A 22,950-nucleotide genomic window follows, 5' to 3' on the forward strand; every position below is an offset into this window, starting at 1 on the left:
AGTAGAATAATGGGGAAAGTGACTCCAATTACATTTCACATTTTATGAAAAAAATCAAATATTTTTTGATAAATACCTATCTTGATCTCCTAAACTATCTGAAGCTTCTGTATGTAAATTGTCTTATTCTTACTATTTTAGAAACTTACTGATGTCCAAAAATGATTGAGATAGAGCAGGCGGAGGCCCAGCTCTCTGAGTTAGATCTGCTAGCCAGCATGTTCCCTGGTGAAAATGAGCTAATAGTGAATGACCAGTTGGCTTTAGCAGAACTGAAAGATTGTGTTGAGAAGAAGACAATGGAGGGCCGATCTTCGAAAGTTTACTTTACTATCAATATGCACCTGGATGTATCTCAGGAAGCAATGGTAATTCAATTTTGTTTTTGGAAGAATTGAAATGTATCAAGATTTAAAACAGAGTTTAGAGCATTCTTTTCTTCTTTCATATCAGGTGATGTTTTCTCTGGCCTGTATCCTTCCCTTTCAATATCCTGAAGTCCTGCCTGAAATTACTGTCAGGTATGTTACAGAAACTGGCCAACTTTAGAAGTCAAAATTAAGAATAAAACCAATTTTGCATTTGTTTTCTGTCCCAAAGTAATTCATTTTTCCCCATACCTTTTCCATCAGATCAGTATTGTTAAGTAGATCCCAGCAGACTCAGCTGAACACAGATCTGACTACATACCTGCAAAAGAATTGCTGTGGGGATGTCTGTATACTGAATGCCACAGAATGGGTTAGAGAACATGCCTCTGGTTACATCAGCAGAGATGTCCCATGTTCCCCTCCCACAGGAAGTACAGTACAGTCAGTCGATCTTATTTTCACTAGACTCTGGATCTATAGCCACCACATCTACAACAAATGCAAAAGAAAGAATATTCTAGAATGGACGAAGGAGCTTTCTCTGTCTGGGTTCAGCATGCCTGGGAAACCTGGTGTTGTTTGTGTGGAAGGTCCACAAAGTGCCTGTGAAGAATTCTGGTCAAGGTTTGCTTTCTCATGTTTTCTATATCATGTCAATGATTTAAATACTAAACAAGAAATTAGAGATGTGGAAATAAGTCCATCCGAGGGGTTGGATCTTCCTAAGGGTTCAATAAATCACGATTGGTGAGCACTGCCCCCCTCACCTGACTGAGTGGACATCAGAGACATTTCCGTAACTGCACACTGAATGCACAGAGCCCCTACCCAGGACTCTGTCTGTGATCTCATCCATTTCCATGGATATGAGACTTCCCTTATCTTAGTAACGCTGTAAACCACACTCTGTGAAACGACGACGCACTAGAAACAGATTTTCTACTGGTCTTCTCATTTGTCTACAGACACCCTAAATGAGCCTCTGAGAAGTTCCTTCAGTAATTTAAGACTTGATAATTTCTACATTTCTAAAATACTGGCATGAGGCAGTAATAATAGTGGCAATAGTGAGTTTGAGAACAAGATTATGTCTAGAATCGTATATAATTAAAATAAATTTCTGTGAGTTAAAAGTAGTCTTCTTTTCGTCTAGGAACAATACACTGATAAATAAGTTATATAACTTGTATTTTCAGTACTTTAGGATACACAACACATTTTGAAAATTTCTACTTTCAAACTTTCTTTTCAGACTCAGAAAATTAAACTGGAAGAGAATTTTAATTCGCCATCGAGAAGATGTTACTTTTGATAGTACAGGTGATGAAATGGAAAAACTAAAAAAGTTTTCCACTTTTGAAGAAAAAGTGTTCAGCGTTAATGGAGCCAGAGGGAACCACATGGACTTCGGTGAACTCTATCAGTTCTTAAATGCCAAAGGATGTGGGAATGTTTTCCAGATGCTCTTTGGTGTGGAAGGACAATGAAGAGAAGTACTTTGTCACTGTTAGCCTTTTAATTTTTGTCCCATTCTTTCTTAAAAGTTAAGTAATTTTGAGGATCAGCAGTTGGCGTAATGGCTGTCACTGGACTCCCATGTAGTCAACCACAGTTCATTTACTGGACCCGGTGGCTTAAACTCATGCCGGGCGCATATGCACGTGTGCCCAAGATTCCTAGAGGAGAGTGGAGGAGAAGGGATTGCAGCGTGGCCACACACCCCGGGGGGTGGGGGGTGATTTCTCGCTTTCTGCCTCTCTAACTCTCTCTGTCTTCCTGGCAAGTGCACACGCCCTATAGCAAAAACCTCTCCAAAATAAAAAGTTAAGTAATTTTGAACCAGTGTCCTACTGGTTAAGTTGGCTGAATCCCACATGGCCACCTATACAGTTTGAATCCTGGACCCAGTAGCTTGAGAAATACACTGGGCTCATGTACGTGCATGCCCCAAATCCTGAGAGAAGGGAAGATGGACGAGAAGGGATTGTGGTGTCACCGTGACCATGGGAGATGCTTTCTCATGTTCCTTGTCTTTCTCTCTGCAACAGGTTCACATTCCCTCTGGAAAATTGAAAAAAGAAATTTTTTATTTTATTTTCATTGTAGAAAGCTAAGGGGAAAAATGGAAGAAAAAGCATAGTTGAAGTGCATCTTAACAATATGTCATGATTGAAAGCAGAAATGAGTTTCAAATTACAGTCTTAAAATTATTGAAATTTATTGACATATAAACTACCGGTTTTGAAAAAAAAATTAATTATAAGTGAAAAGTCGTAGTTGTCTAATTTGCCAGCCAGTTCTAACCCTGTTCTCACATGTCTCCACTAAAGAACCTGGAAAGGCTACATAGTCACCCTTCCAGCCTGTGCAGCTGTATGTGGTCGCTGGACACAGATTTGGCATTGTTATTTTTTTCTTTTTTCTTTTCTTTCTTCCTCTTCTTTTTCGTTACCTTTCTTTTTTACAATTTAAATAACCTTATTTCATGAGGAAGTGAGATGGAAAAGACAGCATCCCCCAACAGGGTCTTGATATGATCCACCCTCAGCTTTAGCCAGCCTTGACTCGTAGGTGCACTTATGTCCAGAATACATGGGGAAGTCTCTGAATAGGATCCCAGAATCTTTGCATGTTGGCCAGCCTCACAGAGCTTTACTGCCATGCTACCATCAGGCCCCGGGCATCAGTATTTCTGTAGAAATTTCTGCTTCTCGATTAAAGTGGTAATTGCAAGTAGGGCCACCTCTGCTACTTCTTTCTCTCACTAACACTAAAATGATGGCTGGAGCTGGAGTAAGCCTTTTAACCATGAGAGAAGAAAGGACCAAGAGAATCACACAGATGCCAGTTCCCAGTTGAGCAGCTGAGCCAATACTATCCGCTACCTATCTCTAGATGTCTTCTCATATGAAATAAAAGTAACTGTTTAAATTTTTGTGCCTGTTACTGGCATTCAGTAGCTAGTTTGTCAAATATGTTTTCTCACAGGTTTAGTTTTGCATCTACCCTAGTCATTTAAAATACAAACAGGCGGTGTTTCGCTTAAATGGAGTTTGCAGTTCTCTATTTTTGTGTACTTATACCCTGCCTCTGCTCCTGGGCTTACCTTACAGAAGGCTGAGGAAAGAATGGAGAGCTTGAACTTAACACTTTAAAAAAAATTTTTTTTTTCTTAGATAAGTACCCATGATGGGGTCTCATCCCACTATCCTGCCTTGCACCTCCCTCAAATCCTCTCAGCCAGCCAGGATCGAGGGTACATGTCCAGTGTGTACAGTTAACTGAAAAGCCAAACCCACAATCTTATATATGGATCCAACATTACTTGAGCATTACTGCTATGCTACTGAGCTAGCCCAAGCTTGAACTTTTTTTTTTTTTTCCCCAGTTTTTGCTATAGGGTGCTTATGCTTACCAGAGAGAAAGAGAGAGGAAAGGTGAGAGATCACTCCCCGAGGGGGATGGCCACATCACAATCCCTTCTCTTCCATTCTATGGGATTTGGGGCACATACACACGTGCCCTGTGTGATTTTTCAAGCCACTGGGTCCAGGACTTGTATTGTACAGTCTGCTATGTGGGACCTGGTGCCTTAACCTCTATGCCACCCTAATGGCTGCTAAGCTTGAACTTTTTAATTTTATTTATTTATTTATTTATTTTTGAGAGAGATTTTTGCTGTAGGACAAGTGTGCCCACTGGAGAGACAGGGAGACAGAAAGTAAGAAATCACTCCCAGGGGGGATGGCCATTCCACAGTCCCTTGTCCTCCACTCTCCTTGGTATTTTGGTCACACACACACAAGTGCCTGGCGTGAGTTTTAAACCACTGGTCCCAGACTTGAACTGTGGTTGGCCACGTGGGAATCCAGCAACATAACAATCATGCTGTCTGCTGGTCCCATGCTTGAACTTTTTAACAGGCCTCAACAACTTGTCAAATTGGCATTTTAGATAATTCATTTTTATTTTGTTTTGTTTTATTGCCAGAGGGTACATAACCTTGCCAGAAAGAGAGAGAAAGCACCTGCTAATGGGATGTGGTCACACTGCCATCCCTTTTCCTCTGTTTCTCCATCCTATTAGGATTTGGGGCATGCACATGTGCCTGGTGTGCTTTTTTCAAGCTTCTGGGGCTGGAATTCAAACCATAGTTGGCCATGTTGGCTCCAACTTTCAGTGCTCAGCACTTAGCCACCACACTATAAGACTGGCCCCAAAAAATTCATTTTTGACAAACTGTTTTCACAACCTTTTTGGCTGTAGAAATGGGTTTCTGTAAACTTGTTTTTAGAAAATTGGTCTACAGTCAAATTAATACATGACCTGGTTTTTAAGGACTTTCATAAGTCATCTCCAAAACCATTTATTAATGATTAATTAATAGCACTCATGTTGGTGTTGAGGGAATTGCTTGAAGAATTAGTTGGTTTAGGGAGTGGAGCTGGGATGAGACAGGATGAATTGTTCATCTTTGTAAAACGTTGGAGTTAGCCTACGTCTCCATTTTAAATGAATCATTAAGTAGAGTATATATTATATAATATAATGTATAACTTGGAATAAAACAAGACAATGTGGATCATATTTTTTAAGAGATTTTTGCTATTGGGTGCATGTGCTCACCCAAGATAGACAGAGAAAGAAATTAAGAATCTCCCCTCCCCCCAGAGATTGGATGGCCATGCCACAATCAATCCCTTCTCCTCCATTCTCCTTTTGGGATTTTGGGCTTGCATACACAGGTACCCAACATGAGTTTCAAGCCACCAGGTCCATGATTCAAACTGCAGTCAGCTATGTGGGAGTCTAGCACCTTAACCAGTATGCCATATGCTGGTCCCATGGATAAATCTTTAAAATAAAGGTGGTTAAACACAAATGAGAATCAGAATGGTATTTAAAACACAGTGCCTAATCCTGCACAAGAAGAGTGGAGTGGGCCTGTCTCCACTCCCTGACCCCAAAATATACTATAAAGATGTGATAATCAAAACAGCATGATATTGGGCAAACAAAACAAAAACAAAAACAAAAACCAGACAGGGGGAACAATAGAATAGAATAGAGACCCCAGAAATAAACTCCAAAACTTACAGCCAACCTATTTTTGACAAAGGATACTAGTTGATCCAGTGGGAAAAGGAAAATCTCTTTAGCAAATGGTGTTGGAAAACCTGGGTATTGCAGAAAGATGAAACTGGATCCCCATCTTTCACCATTATCAAAAACCAACTCAAAATGGATCAAGAATATGAATCTAAGACCTCAAACTATAACACTAATGGTAGAAAATGGGCAAACTCTGGAAAACATTGGGGTAGGCAAACACTTTTAAAATAGGACTCCCAAAGCATCTGCAATAATACCTAAAATAGACAAATGAGACTATATCAAATTAAGATGCTTCTGCACAGCAAAGGACACAGTAATTAGTGTGAATCAACAACCCTCAAAATGGGAGAATATTTTTGTAAACTATGCCTCAGATAAGGGATTGTTAACGAGAATACACAGGGAACTCAAGCAGCTTACTTGAGAAAAAAAAAAAAAGATTAACCGAATTAAAAGATGGGAAAATGAGCTGAACAAAATCTAAGGAAGACATACAAACAGCCAAAAAAAATAAAATAAAATGAGGAAATGCTCAATGTACCTCATCATAAAGCAGTGCAGATTAAAACCACTATGAGATACCACCTAACCCCTGTCAGAATGGTAAGGATTAAAACTACAAAAAATAGTAAGTGTTGGCAGGGCTTTGGTGAAAGGGGAACGCTCTTTCACTGTTGGTGGGAATGTAAATTGGTTCAGCTGCTGTGGAAAACAATATGGAGGTTCCTCAAAGATCTACAAATAGAACTACCATTTGATCCAGAAATCCCACTTCTGAGTAAAGTGCCCAAACCAGTTCTAAAAAATGGTGTTATAGGAAAACTTGAAAAGAGGGACAGATAGCTGATGTGGTGGTTAAGGTGGCTGGATCCCACATGGCTTACTATGCAGTCAAGTCCTGGACCCTGTGACTTGAAAAACTTGCTGGGTTTGTGTGCTTGCATGCTTAAAATCCCAAGAAGAGAATGGAGGAGATACAGCATTCTCAACAGGGTCTTGACTCCATGATCTTGACTCTAGTCTCAGCCAGTCCTGGATCATGAGAATGGGTGTGCCTGGAGTACGTGGTGAAGTCTCTGGATGCAAACCAGAAGCTCCTTATATGGGTCAGACTGGTAGAGTTTTCCATTACTGCCATGCCACTGTCCAACCTCCTGCAATTTGGTTTTATTTAAGAATACATCTCAGAGGGCCAGCTGGTGGTGTGGTGGTTAAGGTTCTGTACTCCCACGTGGCTGATTGCAGTTCAAGTCCCAGAGCTGGCTAGCTTGCTTTCTCACTTCTCCTCCCACCCACTCTGCTCTTTATGATGAGCACACATGCTCTATAGCAAATTAAAAATATAATAACAAAATTAAATAATTCTTTTAAAAAATAATTTATCTCAGAATTTATGTGTATATACAGAAAAATGTGATTTTTTTTTCTTTAGGCTTTTGTTGTAGGGTGTGTGCACTTGCTGGAGAGAGACAGAAAAAAGAATATGAGAAATCACCTCCCAGGGGGGATGACCATGTTACAGTCCCTTCTCCTCCATTCTCTTGGGACTCTGGGCACGCATGCACATATGCCTGGTGTGATTTTCAAGCTGCCAGTTTCAGAACTCAAACCATGGTCTGCCAGCACCTTATCCACCACATCATATGCTGCATCAAATAAAATTGTTGTTTTTTAAAAATTATTTTAAATTTTATTTATTCATTTACTTATTTTATTTTGACCAGAGAGACACAGAAAGAGAAAGTGAGAAAGCAAGCCACCAGGTCCAGGACTTGAACCATGGTTGGCCATGTGGGAATGTCCAGTGCCTTAACCACCACATCACCTGCTGGTCCCCTAGAATGGTTCTTAATTGCTGTCTTACAGCCTACAGAATACTATTTAGTCATTCTCAAATGAATACATATTAGGTTGTTTACAATTATCTTCCTAGGATACTATTTTAGTGAACATCCTACAAGCTCTCTTTGTGTGCATATTTTAATCAGGGTCCAGTTAGCAAAACAGAAGTCATAATAGTTATTTAAAGAGAAAGAATTTATCATAGAAAATTGGTAAAAAGAATTATAAAAGTAAAAAGACAGGGACCAGCAGATGGCATAGGCTTACATCACTGGACTTGCATGTGGTTGACTGCAGTTTGAGACTCAAACCTGATAGCTTAAAACTCATGCTAGGGGTGTGTGTGTGTGTGTGTGTGTGTGTGTGTGTGTGTGTGCATGTGTGCATGCCCAAGGTCTTGAGAGGAGGGGAAGGGTATGTGGCAGGGCCATTCCCCCTGGGAGGTGATTTCTTCCTTTTTGTCTCTCTGTTTCTCTAGTGAGCGCACACACCCTATAGCAAATCTTAAAAAAAAAAAAAAAGAAGAAGAAGAAGAAAGAAAAGAATCACTGCCCCTAGAGCCAGGTAAAGAAGTATGGGAAGAAGAGGTTGGGTCAAACAGAACTTAGAAGCTTGAAGCTTGTAGGGTCCTGAGAAGCTCAGTTTAGGTCTAGGAAGAGAGAGTGATGGCCAGCTGTTGCTGGTCCTCTCAAGCTCAAAGAAAGAATCCCTTGGTGTATGGGTCTAAAGCATCTGAGGAGTGGGCACCATTAGCTAGGTTTTAAAATTTTTTAAAAAATTATTTATTATCTTTATTGTTAAATTTGGTATAGGGCACACACACTCACCGGAGAGACAGAAAGAGTCGAGTGCCCCAACCACCAGACACCTGCTGGCCCCACCACAGTTATCTTAGAGTCCAAGGAACTAGGCTCTGAGGAGAAGTGCCTGGCTGCTTGCTAGTGAGATAGGAGTTTGACATAGCGAGTAGGTAAATAGGGCAGGATCTCCAAGGAAGGGTCACTATGACAGGAAATGGATACACACATTAAGATAGAGTCAGCTTATAAGATGGAGTTATTTTGGTCAAGCCTTTAATCAGAATCCACTGTTTCATTGGAAATCAAGTATTAGCTCTCACTGCTTGCTTGCACAGAACTGTTTACAACCAGGGCTGCTTACAGCTTGCTTGAGATGACAGCTAAACAAAAAAGCAAAAGACCTCGAGTAATAGTTTACTCTTGCATCTGCAGGATAAAGAGACCCCCCCCCCACACACACACACACATCAAATAAGCAGATTTCAAGACCAGTGTTGAGGGGCCAGCAGTTAGCGTAATGGCTACGTCACTGGACTCCCACGTGGTCGACCGCGGTTCGCGTCCCGGACCCAGTGGCTTAAAACTCACGCCAGGCGCGTGTGCGTGCGTGCCCAAAATCCCGACAGGAGAATGGAGGAGAAGGGATTGCGGCATGGCCATCCCCCCTGGCGGGTGATTTCCTGCTTTCTGTCTCTCTGTCTCTGTCTGGCAGGCGCACGGGCCCTATAGCAAAAAATCTCTCAAAAAGAAAAAAAAAAGACCAGTGTTGATATTGTAGTAGGCAGTTAGCTAGAAATGAGTGACCAACCCTAAGGTTATAGCAGAAGGACATACTACCTCAATCCCAACTTACAGGAGTTAGAATCAGACCCACGTGGAGAAGTCCTTCCTTTCTCTCAGCTTCTGGCTCTGGGAACATTGTTATCCTCCCTTCTGCCATCCGAAATATATACACAGAAATTCACCACTGGGATAGGATGTTAAGTTAACATCCTGATTCCCATTGTGGCAATAAACTAATTGGGAAGCTTATCCAGATATGAATGCTCAGACCTTCAAAGACCACACTGGACATACTTGATTGGATAATGGAATTCCTCACCTGAGAGATATGCAAGTACAGGAAAAAGCCAATAGATTTCAAAGAAGGCAGATACTGTGACAGACCTTCCCCTGCTATATATTCATTACCAATTCTTAGAAACTAAAAGTAACACCTAGACCTACATGCAATGCACTTGTCCTTCTGTGGCATGCCTTTCCAGCATAATAAGGGTGTATTTCTTTTTAATTACAGATCTTTTTACTTTTCTATTAAAACTTTTCCTATTTCACATGTGTTTCTGGTTCTTCATTCTGTGACTCATATCAGGTCTCTAATCTTAGAGACTTGGACCTAAAGAACCTAGGAATTTACATAATACCACTCATTTCCCCCATTTTACAATGGCACTCCCAATGTAGGACTCACTAGCTGCAAGCACTAAGCTTGTTAATTAGCTGGCATTTCTCGTCAATAAGATAGCTGGTCTTGGTCAGATGCAAAGCGCCGGGCCTGCCGCGCCGGGCCTGCCGCGGGAACGTGAAGAGGCTCACCCTCCTGAATTGAAAAAATTTATGGACAAGAAGTTGCCATTAAAATTAAATGGTCTCAGACATGTCCAAGGAATATTGCGGGGATTTGATCCATTTATGAATCTTGTGATAGATGAATGTGTGAAGATGGCAACTAGTGGGCAACAACAATATTGGAATGGTGGTAATACGAGGAAATAGTACAACGTTAGAAGCCTTGGAACGAGTATAAATAATGGCTGTTCAACAGAAAAACCCATGTCCCCTTGTCAACAGGCCCATTTTTACCATGATGTAAAAATCAGGTCACGTACATTTTCATAATAAGCTTTTTGTTAAGTAAACATAAATAAAATTTAAAAAATAAGATAATCTTTCTGCAAACTGCTCCTTCCTTCTCACATAAAGTCAGCTTCTCAGAGACTAAATAAGCCTAAATAAAAAACAGAAGCCAGAATGAAGCCCCTCTGAACCAGATAAAAACCCCTCGCTTCTTTGGTAGCCCATTGCCTCCCCCCCAATCCTCCTTCCCTTTCCTTCGATAAGATCTCCACTCGCTATCCCCTCTCTGTGTCCATGCTCTAATTCTTCACGAGTGAGAGACAAGAACCCATGGCCCGCTGCGACCCGATCACCCCTACACTATCGTCCCTGCGTCACTAGTCCTCCTGAGGAGTGCAGTAACGCTGCTTCTGTGATTGCTGGGGAAAAGATGTAGACCCAAACCAACCACTGGTAAAGCAATCGCTGTTAAGGTGAAATGCTGCTTCTGGGTCGATGCTAACAGAAGGGAACAAGTCCCTTTTCCTTCCTCTTGACTTCCAGCCTCCATCAATTAATACTATAGTTCCACCCATTCTCCTTCATGGAACCCAATAGGAAGCAGGCTCAATAAAAGAAACAGTTTGTAGAGGCCCAGTACCATGGAGTTGAGTATAAAAAGATGTGGACATGAGAGAATAACCAGCACACATATAATTGTTCTTTCAGAAGGAGTCTAAGAAACAATCACTCAAGCAGATTACTAAATTAAGGATCTGTACCTTTTAATAAACTGCCACGTTACCTTTCTTTCTTTCTTTTTTTTGGAGAGGTTTTTGCTATAGGGCACGTGCGCTCGCCAGAGAGACAGAGAGACAGAAAGCCAGAAATCACCCCCCAGGGGGGATGGTCACGCCGCAATCCCTTCTCCTCCATTCTCCTCTTGGGATCTTGGGCACGCACGCACACGCACCCGGCGTGAGTTTTAAGCCACCGGGTCCAGGACGCGAACCGCAGTCGCCTACGTGGGAGTCCAGCAACATAGCCATTACGCTAACTGCTGGTCCTTCGTTTCTAAAAACTGATTTGCCAAGTGTCGATACAGGAGGAAAAAGAGAGGGAGAATTGAGAGAAAATACTGCCTGGCGCACTACTCAAATTTTAACAAAAACTGGGAATACCGTAAAAATCAGACTCTGATTCACTAGTATAAAGACAGGCCTGAGAGTCCTTTTAACAAATGTCCAAGGGATGCTGACGATTACGTGACTTTAAAAGTCTAATATTTACCTAACTTCCCACGGCCACTACCATATCGTTCCATTGCTACCCTTAAGAGAAACTGCCCATCTTTCCACTAATACCAATTTTCTATCCGCCAAGCCGGGAACAACCCACTTTCAAAAGGGCAGCAGACAGGAGTTGGCCTCACGAGTTTAATGCTTGACTTCTTATTGGCCCAAAGTGGCGTCACTCAAACAGGCGTGACTTTAATTATGACGTCAACGGCGGGGGATGGTCAGGGGCCCAAGGGGAGGCGGGAACGGAAGTGGGGCTGCAGGTGGGCGGGGTGGGTGGCGGAAAAGGAGGGCCAGGGGAAGTTATTACAGTAACCCTCTTCCGGCGTGAGGGACCGGAAGTTGTGGCCCGACGGTGTCAACCTGGGGTTGCTTGCGGAGAGGGCGGCTGGGTCCCCCCACCACGGGGGGAAAAAAAAGGCAGCGCACCAAGGGGAACCTGCGGGTGAGTATGAGACGGCCTGGCAGACGAGCAGTCCTCGCCTCGCGGCTGCTGGCTTCTCTTCGAACGTGGCCGGGAGCGTGTGCGGAGCGCGGCTGTGGGGAGGCGTGTATTTGCATGTCGAGTGTGACCTCTCGTGTATGCGGCCCCGACGGGCGTAATGAGTTATCTCTGAACGCATTGGGAAATTGTAAGAAAGAAGTTGTTCCATGCTACAGTTGTCCTCGCCTGATCGCACATCCATAATTTTAGGCAGTGGTTCAGTGGCATATCCAAGTGGAATGTTACCTTGCCCAGATAGCGTAGGGTTAGGGGCGGCGCTGAGAACTAGGCCAGTTGGGTGAGACGAAGTTAAAGTGAGCCTGGTGTGCAAGACAGCTCAGATCATGTCTGCTCAGATACCTGCAGTGACTGCCCACATCCCGGGTGTAAGGCCAAAGACCTTACCTGGTATACACGGTTTATGGTCAGGCTGTCTGTCTATCTCCAGACCCATTTCAGTTTTCTTGTCACTCACTCCATCCAACCACAGTGACCTGTTCATCGTGCCTTGTTCTTGCCTGGAATGTTCCTGACACCCTTTTCTTGGTGGCTCCAGATACTGCTCTAGACCTCTACCTCAGTGAGGTCTCTCTTGATCCCTTGTTTTCAATTGTAATCCTCCCGACTCCCTGTTATTTCCGCCTTCTATGTGTTTTACTCCATTGCATTTATGACTTCAACATGCTATGTAACTTACTCTTTAGTTTCACTAGAATGTAAGTACTTCGAAAGCAGGTGTTATGTAAGTACTTCGAAAGCAGGTGTTTTGTTTTTGTTTTTGTTTTTTAAATCAGCTTCTGTTATCCTTGATACAGGGACTGGCATATAGAAGAAGCTCACTAAATGCTGTTTAAGAAAGATTCTAAAGTGGATTCATTTAAACCGACATGATCAGGGATATTATAATGGTATTTTTCATGGCACTAAGTTTGTTTTAACATAGGCCAAATTTATGGGCATACTTTTTTTTTTTACTTGTTTCTGATCCAGTTAGTGATTTCACTAACATATTTTCTTAGGTCGTCAATCTAGAAAGTAATAACAATATCAAGTATTATAGGAACTTAATAAGAGATAAGAACTGTATTAAGCACTTGCATTCTCATTAAATTTTACTTTATAATTAACTTCTTTCAGTGTTTTATTTCTGAAAGTTTTTTAGTATGAGAAGTTGAAAGACTATTAGAGTAACACCTATATATATTTTTTATCTAGTTTTTTTAACAATTTTTTTTTCCAATTGTTAACATTTGGTCACATTTGCTTTTTCTTTCTTAATTTATGTATAGTAGTCTCTCCTTTTCCATGGCTTCATTTTCTTAAGTTTGTTACCTGTGGTTAACCATGTTCAGAAAATATTAAATGTAAAATTCCAGAAATAAACAAATTATAAGTTTTAAATTATATACTGTGCTAAGTAGTGAAATATCACATGGCCCTGCTCCTTCCAGCCTGGAACATGAATCATCTCTTTTTCCCATGAATATACTCTTTAGTAATGGACTACGCATCTTCATTATCAGATTGGAAAAACATGGTATATATAGGGTTTGGCACAATCCACAGTTTCTTTTTTTTAATTTTTGGAGAGATTTTTGCTATGGGGTGTGTGCACTCGCCAGAAAGACAGAGAGAGACAGAGAGACAGAAAGCGAGAAATCACCACCCCCCCAGGGGGGATGACCATGCTGTAATCCTGTCTCCTCCATTTTCCTCTTGGGATCTTGGGCACACACGCACTATATGCCCAGCATGAATTTAAGCCACCAGGACCAAGACTCGAACCATGGTCTACTACGTGGGAGTCCACCAGCATAGCCAATACTCTAACTGCTGGTCCCTGTCTATCTACACTTTCTAGGATGCTCTGGAGGTTGTGGAACATATGCCGTGTGGATAATAGGGGACTTGCTTTTTTTTGAACTACGGTGTATGAGAGTTAACTCCCAAATACATCAACATATATATTCACAAAAATGCCATTTTTCTCTGTAACCATGGGCAGTTATATATGCAGAAACTTAATTTGGGCATGATACTATAACATAGTCTTATATACTTAGATTTCTTTAGTCATCTTAATAATGTTTTCTATAACTTTTTTCTGAAGATATACATTTAAAAAACTGAGATTAAGTCAAGGATCACTCATTCCATTTGATTATCATTTCAGCTCCTTTGGTCTAGACAGTTTCCCAGGGCTTGCTTGGCTTTTTTTTTTTTCGCAGGGTAGGGGAGTATCTTTTATGACATAGAGAGTTTGCAAGATTCTGGACCAATGGCTTTGCTTAATTTAGATTTGTCTAATTGTTCCTTATGATTAGATTTTGGTCCTGCAGTTTGGGTAGGAATGTTTCATAAATGTTGGGTCTTTGTGCATGACACCAGGGGTATATGATACCTCTGTCCCATTATTAAAGATGTTTGTTTATTCACTTGGTTAAAGTGTCCGTTATAAAGCCACCTTTTTCTATTGGTTAATAACTGGTACAGTGACAGCGCAAAGCTTAATAATAAATATCCTGTTTGTCCACAGACTTTCACTCAGTGATTTTAGCACCCTTTGATAATCCTTGCTAGAGTCAATGATTACTATGGGGGCTTAAAAGTGTTCATTTGGGGCCAGCAGATAGTATTGTGGTTAAGGTACTGGACTCCCACATGATCGACCTTGGTTCAAATCCTTGACCCCCGGTGGCTTGAAAATCATGCTGGCGTGTACATGTGGAGGAGAAGGGATTGCAGTGTGGCCAACTCCTTCAGGGGGATGCCTTCTCTCTCTCTCTGTCTCTGTCTCTGTCTCTATCTCCAGCAAACACACGTGCCCTGTGGCAAAAAACATAAAAACACACACAACAACTTAAGTTTAAGCTTGACGGCAACTGAAATAATGAGATGGTTATTCTTACTCATTTTAAAGATGATAGAATGCTGGCCCCCATGCTTAACAGTTAAGGAACCAGACCCCAAGTGGCTGACCATGCAGTTGGAATCCTGGTCCTGGTGGCTTGAGAAACACGGCAGGCATGTGTGTGTGTGCATTGCCAAAGTCCTGACAGGGTGGAGAAGTGGAAGAAAATGGATTGTCATGTTTGCTCCGTCTCCCTCCTTTCTTTCTATATGTCCCCTCTGGAAATTAAAAAATAAAAAATGGTGATAGAACTGAAGTTTAGAGAAATTAACTTGCCTAAGTTAATTTAGCCAGGAAGTTGCTGATTTAATATTTGAAATCAGAGTAACAGTCACTTATTCAACAGGAAGTTTTTGTTGTTGTTGTTATAGGATGTATGCACTCGCCAGACAGAGAGACAGAGAGGCAGAAAGCGAGAAATCACCCCCAAGGAGGATAGCCACTCTACAATCCCTTCTCTTCCATTCTCCTTTTGGGATGTTGGGCACACCTGCACCCAATGTCAGTTTCAAGCCGCCGGGTCTGGTACTTGAACTTTCAGTTGGCCACATGAGAGTCCAGTGCCTTAACCACTGTGCTGCCTGCTAGCCCCTCAACAGAAGATTTTGAATACTACATGCTATGTATTCAAAGGTATAGAGAAATGTCCACTGTTATTGAACTGTTAGTTCCGTGATACAAACAGAAAAACAAACACTTTGTTGAAGAATTATGATACAAGTATTGGGACCAGCAGTTAGCGTGATGGCTATGTTGCTGGACTCCCACGTAGTGGACTGCGGTTCGTGTCCCAGTCCTGGTGGCTTAAAACTCACACCGGGCGCGTGTGCGTGTGTGCCCAAGATCCCGAGAGGAGAATGGAGGAGAAGGGATTGCAGCGTGGCCCTTCCCCCTGGGGGGGTGATTTCTCACTTTCTGTCTCTCTGTCTCTCTCTGTCTGTCTGGCGAGTGCACGTGCCCTATAGCAAAAACCTCCCAAATAAAAAAAAAAAAAGAATTATACAAGTGTGAGCAGAAAGAACATGGGAAAACAGAAAGAATGGCAGTTGACCTGAGATAGACAAGTGTTGTAAACGTGAAAGTTTTGAGGAATGAGTAGGAGTGTGTAAAAAGGGAATTTGTAGGAAGGAAGGATTTTTAGGTGGGGAGATAAGATTATACAAAGATCAGACTGTGAACAGGTATAGGATATTCAAGGAACCTCTAATTCAGTTTGGGACTGGAACATGAATGATGGCAACATAATTGGGAGCCAGAAGGGGGAAGTGGGGCAAGTGAAGGAATGACAGGAAATAAGACTGAGAAAAGTTGAGGGAGGATGGTGAGAGAGCTTATAAATCTTTCTTAGGTCAGTCTTTAAACCATAGTCTTGGTATTCAATGTTAGATACTGCCAGAAGTCAGGCACAAAAGAATTAGACAAATAGTTGCTGTAGAAGAAAAATTAAATGCCACAAGTAGAGTCAACATTGTTAATTTTTATTGAACTGTGAGTATAAACATGTAACATACAGAGATTTTAACAGTAATTATATTTTAAATTCAAAGTAGACATTGAGTAAAAGATACATTTAGTAGGTTTTAAAATAATTTGCTACTCTCATTGGAAAATCTGATACTTTTTCTTCTGCTCTCAGTTATGGTTGTTCGGCTCTGGTATTTCAGGTTAGTTGGAATTCATTCTGGAGTCCATGAGGTTTTAGTATAATAATAATAGTTATTATTATTACTATTTTTATGTGCTAGAGGACTCTTACACTCACTGAAGAGATACAGAAAAAGTGAGAAAGTACCCTCCAGGGGGGCACGGCCACACCACAGCCCTTCCTCCACCAGACTCTTCTCAGGATTTTGGGCTTGCTCCTGGCATATTTTTCAAGCTGTCAGATCTGGGGCTCAAACCACACAGTTGGCCTATGGGAATCTTAACTGCCTTAACTACCACCCTACTGGCTGGCCCACAATAATTAATCATGTATTCTGTTTCATAATAAAATTGCTCACAAATGAGATTATAGATACAATTCTGATACATTAATGTATTCATATTTAGTTTTCAGAATTTTAATTAACTTATATCCTTATTTATTATTTTTCTTTAGAGGTTTTTGCTATAGGGCGCATGCGCTTGCCGGAAAGACAGTGAGAAATCACTCCCCAGGGGGAATGGCCACACCGCAATCCCTTCTCCTCCATTTTCCTTTTGAGATCTTGGGCACACATGCACAAGTGCCTGGCGTGAATTTAAGCCATCGAATTCGGGACTCAAACTGCGGTCGACTACATGGGAGTCCAGCGACATAGCCATTACACTAACTACTGGTCCCATATCCTTATTTTTTAAATTCATGTACCAGTATCAAGAAAGGTGAGCTGTTTAATGTTAGGTCATTTTAATAAAGTTTTAAAACAGGTAACTTTGTGATCAGCAGATAGCATAGCAGTTATGTCACTGGACTCCCACATAGCCCATACTGGTTCAAATTCTGGACCTGGTGGCTTAAAAATCACACTGGGTACTTGTGTGTGTGTGCCTAAGATCCCTGGAGGAGAATGGAGGAGAAGGGATTGTGGCATGGCCATTCCTCTTGGGGAGTGATTTCATTTTCCGTCTGTCTCTGTCTGTCTCTCCATGGAGAGTGCACACACCATGAGGCCCGCCCCAAAAAAACTCTTAAAAATAAATAATAAGACAACTTTTTTGCAATTAGTCTTAAGTATTATAGTTTGCAAAAGTATAATTTAGGCAGTCATTTTCATTACTGGTCACTCAGTTCCATTTAGAAAGCAGGCCAGTTTATTCATTATTAGATGAGTTTCCCACATGCAATTTTGTTTGGAATGAACTATTTGAATCACATATTTGAATAATCCTAGGCAAACATCCTTTTAAAGAAATAAGAAATAGAGGGGTTTATGTGGGCTGTAATTATCATCTTGTGGTCAAACTGATGCATTTTCCCCTTAGATGACAATAAGCTGATTTCAGTACTTCAAAAAATGTTTTTTCTATATAACAACCCAACTTAGTACTAGGAGAAGAATGTTGTGTCGTGTGTCTGTCAAACCATTGACTGTTGTTCAAAATACAGGAATGTGTGAGTATGCATATGGGAATGTGCATGTGTTTTTACTTGTTTGTTTGTTACATGAATGAGAGAGAGAGAGAGACAGTCAGAAATATAGCACCCGTGAGAGGGTCTTGCTGCTATCCATCCCTGGCTTCAGTCAGCCTATTGGATTCAGGGAGGTCTCTGGACATGAACTGGTACTTGACGTGTACGTATGCCTTGCAGAATGTTTACTGCTGTACTAACATCTGGCTCCCAAGGAGGATGTATTATATCTTGACCATTGTGTTGTTTTTTATATCCATAATAATGGGATTTTAGCCTAAAGAGGTTAAGCTAGGGTTTGGGTGGGAATATGAGTGTATCTACTCTCAAAGAACTCACAGTCTAAAAGCAGCTATCATTAGACCTGTTGTGATTGCTTTAATTAATGCTTATTGAATGATCAGATGAATGAAAAGATAGGATCTATTTATGAATTAATTTTATATAGTATGCATATAAAACTAGTCATTATATAGTATGCATTTTAGGTGTGTGTGTGTGTGTGTATACACACATAGTATGTGAAAGTTGAAAGTACAAAATGTCATAAAATGATATTTATAAGAGTGATACATTTTGATTTTTAAAGTTTATTTCATTCTTTGAAATTCTGTCATAGTTCTTTATGCTGATATCATGAGCCAGTGATAGGTTATATCTACAGTTTAAAAAAATAGTGCTCTAATATTTAGGAAACCAGAAAGTAGCTTCTAGGATTATTATTGATAGATTCTAGTGACAAAAACATCTGTCTTTGGAGAATAGATGAAATCTTAGGCTAGAAAAAAAGTGGTTAAATAAAAGTTTATTTTCATCATATTAATTATCAAGGAATTATAAAATTAAATTTTGAATTCTTCCTGACCTTTTTTCTCCTTGCTTTTATCAGCATACACACATAGTGTCTATGTGAAAGTTGAAAGTACAAAATGTCATAAAATGATATTTATAAGAGTGATACATTTTGATTTTTAAAGTTTATTTCATTCTTTGAAATTCTGTCATAGTTCTTTATGCTGATATCATGAGCCAGTGATAGGTTATATCTACAGTTTAAAAAAATAGTGCTCTAATATTTAGGAAACCAGAAAGTAGCTTCTAGGATTATTATTGATAGATTCTAGTGACAAAAACATCTGTCTTTGGAGAATAGATGAAATCTTAGGCTAGAAAAAAAGTGGTTAAATAAAAGTTTATTTTCATCATATTAATTATCAAGGAATTATAAAATTAAATTTTGAATTCTTCCTGACCTTTTTTCTCCTTGCTTTTATCAGCCTTCCAACAGTGGCCGAGCTGCAGAACTCCTTGCTAAAGAACAGGGAACGGTGCCTGGATTTATTGGTTTTGGAACATCTCACAGTGACCTAGGTTATGTACCTGCTATTCAAGGAGCTGAAGAAATAGACAGTCTTGTAGATTCTGATTTCCGAATGGTGCTGCGAAAACTTTCCAAGAAAGATGTTACAACAAAATTAAAAGCAAGTTTTCATCTTTTCATAAAAATGATCAGGAAAATATTTTTGTTAAAACAAAATATTGTTATATTCTTGGTAAAGAAAAATAAAACATTTATCTGCAATAGGATCTTTTACATTGTACCTTTCTTAACATAGTCTTAAGCTTAGTCAACATTTATCTTCTGGGTCTTAAATTAATTTCTTTTTTTTTTTTTTTTTTAAGAATTTTTTCTGCAGGGTATGTGTGCTTGTCAGAGAGAGACAGAGAAAGACATTGAGAAAGAAAGTGAGAAATCACTCCCTGGGTGGGTGGCCATGCCTCAGATCTTTCTCCAGTCTCCTCCTGGGAGTTTGGCCATGCATGTGCATATGTACCCAGTTCTCAAGCTGCCAGGTCTGGGGCTCAAAAGATGATTGACCATGTGGGAGTTCAGTGTTGTAACCACCACACCACCTGCTGGCCCCATAAAGTAGTTTTTGCTCTGAACTTTTTGAATTACTTTAGAATTTTCGACTATACAGTTTTTCCCATTATGTATTTAATTTTAATATTAAAATTATTAAATGATTTTTTTTATTTTTACACATTTTATTTATTTACTTTTAATTTGTAGTAGGGCATGTGCGCTGTGAGGTGGGAGAGGAGGGAAAGTGAGAAAGCACCCCCCAGGGAAGATAGCCACACTATAGTCCCTTCTTCTCTCAGGATTTTGAGCAGGCATGCACACGTGCTTGGTGTATTTCCAAGCTGCCATGTCCAGGACTTGAACTATGCAGTTGGCCATATGGGATCCAGTCATCCTAACCACCATGCCACCAGATGGCCCCACACACTTACTTATTTTCATAAAAGAAACGAGGGACCAGCAGATGACATAATAGTTATGTCCCTAGACTCCCATGTAGTCAACTGCAGTTTGAGTTCCAGACCTGGTGGCTTAAAACTTGCATCGGGTGCATGTGCGCCCAAAATCTTGAGAGCAGAATAAAGGGTCAGAGATTTCAGGATGACCTTGCCCCCACCCCCACGGTGTGATTTCTCACTTTCTTTCTGTTTCTCTAGTGAGCACATATGGCCCAGCCCTATAGCAAAAATCTCTTGCCAAAAAAAAAAAAAAAAAGGAAAAGAAGAAAAGTTTTTTAGTTTATTTATTATTTTAGTTTTTGCCATAGGGTACATGTGTTCTTTGGACAGAGTCATAGAGAAAGTGAGAAATCACCCCCTAGTGGGGCATGGCCATGCCACAATCTGTTCTCCTCCATTCTTCTCTCAGGATTCTGGGCATGTAGGCACACATGCCTGGCATGATTCTCAAGCTGTTGGTCTGGGACTTGAACCTTGGTCTGCCATGTGGGAATCCAGTGCCTTCACACCGTGCCACTTGCTGGCCCCAGAACTGAAAAGTTTGTAACACAGTAGCTTGCGAAGAAACTTTCAGATTAGTCTCATATGGCACAAACAGAAATAATATATTCTTTCTTTACATACAATGGATAAGTTTCCAAAACAGTATAAATATAATCAAAACCCTGTATTATCACTATAAATCTTAATGATGTTAATAATTACTTTTAGGCTATGCAGGAATTTGGAACCATGTGTACAGAGAGAGACACAGAAATTGTAAAAGGAGTTCTTCCATACTGGCCAAGAATATTCTGCAAAATTTCACTTGTAAGTATTATACTTTACTAGCTTATTTCTGTTTTACATTTTTGGTTCATGTTATCAGTGTGAGGGTGACCTCTGTAGTATGTTAGGTGACCTTGGTTATAGGCTGTGAAACAATTCACAAGCTCAGAGAGAATTTATTCTCTTTCCAGTAGTGCAAAGGGACCAGATGGGGAGAGTTGTGTCGATCTGGAGGGTGGGAACAAGGAGCTTTTATTAGTACTTAAGAAAAAGGGGCTTTTTTGGGTAGTTGGGGTGATTCTGGAACAGACATTTGTTGGTCCTTGGGTTGTTTGTTGTCATATCCAGCTGCTATAGTCTGCTGTGTATTCTGTCTTTAGTTTTGGTGCCAACTGTGACAATCTTTATGTCTGAAGGGAAAACTTAGAAAATATAAGGTCGCCTATTTGTGATGAAATCAAGAAAAGACCAACTAACTTCGGAAGAAAAAAGGAGGAGAAAGAATTCTGAAGCACCTGGGAGTTTTAGACCTTACCAAATAAAATATCTAAGGTGGCAGGAAGACACTGTGTTAACCCATTTTCTTTCCTTTTTATTTTTTTTTATAATTATTTTATTTATTTATTTATTTATTTAGTCCAGATAAAGACACTGAGAGTGAGAGAGAGAGGAAGTGAGAAAGCAAGCCACCAGATTCAGGACTCGAACCCTAGTCAGCCATGTGGGAGTGTCCAGCACCATAACCATCATGCCACCTGCTGGTCCCCATGTGTTAACCCATTTTCATCCCTAAGGTGCTTGGGGAACATTTAATCCTTTTATTATTTTTATCTTTTCAGTGAGATTTTTGCTATAGGGAGCACACACTTGCCAGAGAGACAGAGACGGAGAGACAGAAAGTGAGAAATCCCCCGCCCCAGGAGGAGGGGTGGATAGCCATGCTGCAATTCCTCTTTCATCTTCCTCTCATGACTTTGGGCACGCATGCACATGCACCCACTGTGAGTTTTAAACTGCCAGATCTGGAAGTCGAACCACAGTCAACTGTGTAGGAGTCCTGCAACTACCATCACACTATCTGCTGGTCCCAAGGGAACATTTAAACCTTGCAATGGGGACTGTCATTTTTTTTTTTTTTTTTTGAGAGAGAGATTTTTGCTATAGAAGAGTGTGGGAGAGTATACACGCTGGAGAGACAAGAGAGACAGGAAGTAAGAAATCATCCCCCAGAGGGAATGGTCACAGCACAATCCCTTTTCTTCCATTCTCCTGACAGGACTTTGGGCACACAGGCACTCATTGTCAGCTTGAGTTTCAAGTCTCTGGGTCTGAGAATAGAACCACAGTCGACCATGTCAGAGTCTAGCACCTCAACCAATATGCCATCTGCTGGCCCCAGGACTGTCAAATTTTTTATGATTCATGGTTTTTTTTTTTTTTTTTTTTTGAGAGGTTTTTGCTATACGGTGTGTGCGCTTGTGCGCTTGCCAGAAGGCCAGAGAGAGACAGAGAGGCAGAAAGCGAGAAATCACCCCCCCCCCCAGGGGGAATGGCCACACCGCAATCCCTTCTCCTCCATTCTCCTCTCAGGATCTTGGGCACACACGCACACGTGCCCGTCGTGAGTTTAAGCCACCGGGTCCGGGACTCGAACCGTGGTCAACTACATGGGAGTCCATTGACATAGCCATTACGCTCACTGCTGGTCCCTGATTAGTAATATTTTGAAAGCAATCTTTTTTTTTCTGAGCACATCTCAACCAGGGGCTTAAAATATTAGTAAACCATACTGTAAGCAGATAGGCTTTTGTCCAGCTCTGTTCTATTTACAGACTACAGAGAGAATAGATTAAATGTAATTAATAGGTAAATGTTATGTTTGTTCTGGGCTCTAGGATTTTTAGAATGGTAAGTAAACTACTGGCTTCAAGTTAAACTCCCCACATGCATCAGCTCCTAGTAAGTCTGTTCTTTGATATTTTGGAGTGTGGAGTCCAGCACTTTAACCACTACGCCACTACTGGCCCCAGTAATTTTGATTTTCAAGTTTTATTGTTTAAGGGATAATGTAGCTATCATAGGCAT

At 40.7% G+C, this 22,950-nt stretch overlaps 2 protein-coding genes across 4 annotated transcripts in view; both read left to right on the plus strand.

The window, feature by feature from the left end:
• Window positions 1-2,001, plus strand: part of RWDD2B (RWD domain containing 2B) — a 17,303-nt gene extending 15,302 nt beyond the window's left edge. For 2 of the 3 annotated variants that reach the window (XM_014582002.2, XM_014582001.2), the window contains 4 exons: window positions 142-368; window positions 454-521; window positions 633-995; window positions 1,624-2,001. In XM_014582002.2, coding sequence (XP_014437488.1) covers window positions 162-368; window positions 454-521; window positions 633-995; window positions 1,624-1,858 — 873 coding nt within the window. In that variant the 5' untranslated portion in view covers window positions 142-161 and the 3' untranslated portion in view covers window positions 1,859-2,001. The remainder of the gene's footprint in view (window positions 1-141; window positions 369-453; window positions 522-632; window positions 996-1,623) is intronic. The other variant, XM_006163265.3, reaches the window with a different exon arrangement.
• Window positions 2,002-9,667: 7,666 nt separating this feature from the next.
• LTN1 (listerin E3 ubiquitin protein ligase 1) overlaps window positions 9,668-22,950 on the plus strand; it is an 87,460-nt gene continuing 74,177 nt past the window's right edge. Inside the window, exons 1-5 of the mRNA XM_006163268.3 lie at window positions 9,668-9,887; window positions 11,348-11,525; window positions 11,605-11,707; window positions 19,050-19,253; window positions 20,809-20,907. Coding sequence (XP_006163330.2) covers window positions 9,668-9,887; window positions 11,348-11,525; window positions 11,605-11,707; window positions 19,050-19,253; window positions 20,809-20,907 — 804 coding nt within the window. The remainder of the gene's footprint in view (window positions 9,888-11,347; window positions 11,526-11,604; window positions 11,708-19,049; window positions 19,254-20,808; window positions 20,908-22,950) is intronic.

The sequence above is a fragment of the Tupaia chinensis genome, unplaced genomic scaffold, assembly GCF_000334495.1.
Source record: "Tupaia chinensis unplaced genomic scaffold, TupChi_1.0 Scaffold141724_1, whole genome shotgun sequence".
Classification (NCBI taxonomy): Eukaryota; Metazoa; Chordata; class Mammalia; order Scandentia; family Tupaiidae; genus Tupaia; species Tupaia belangeri.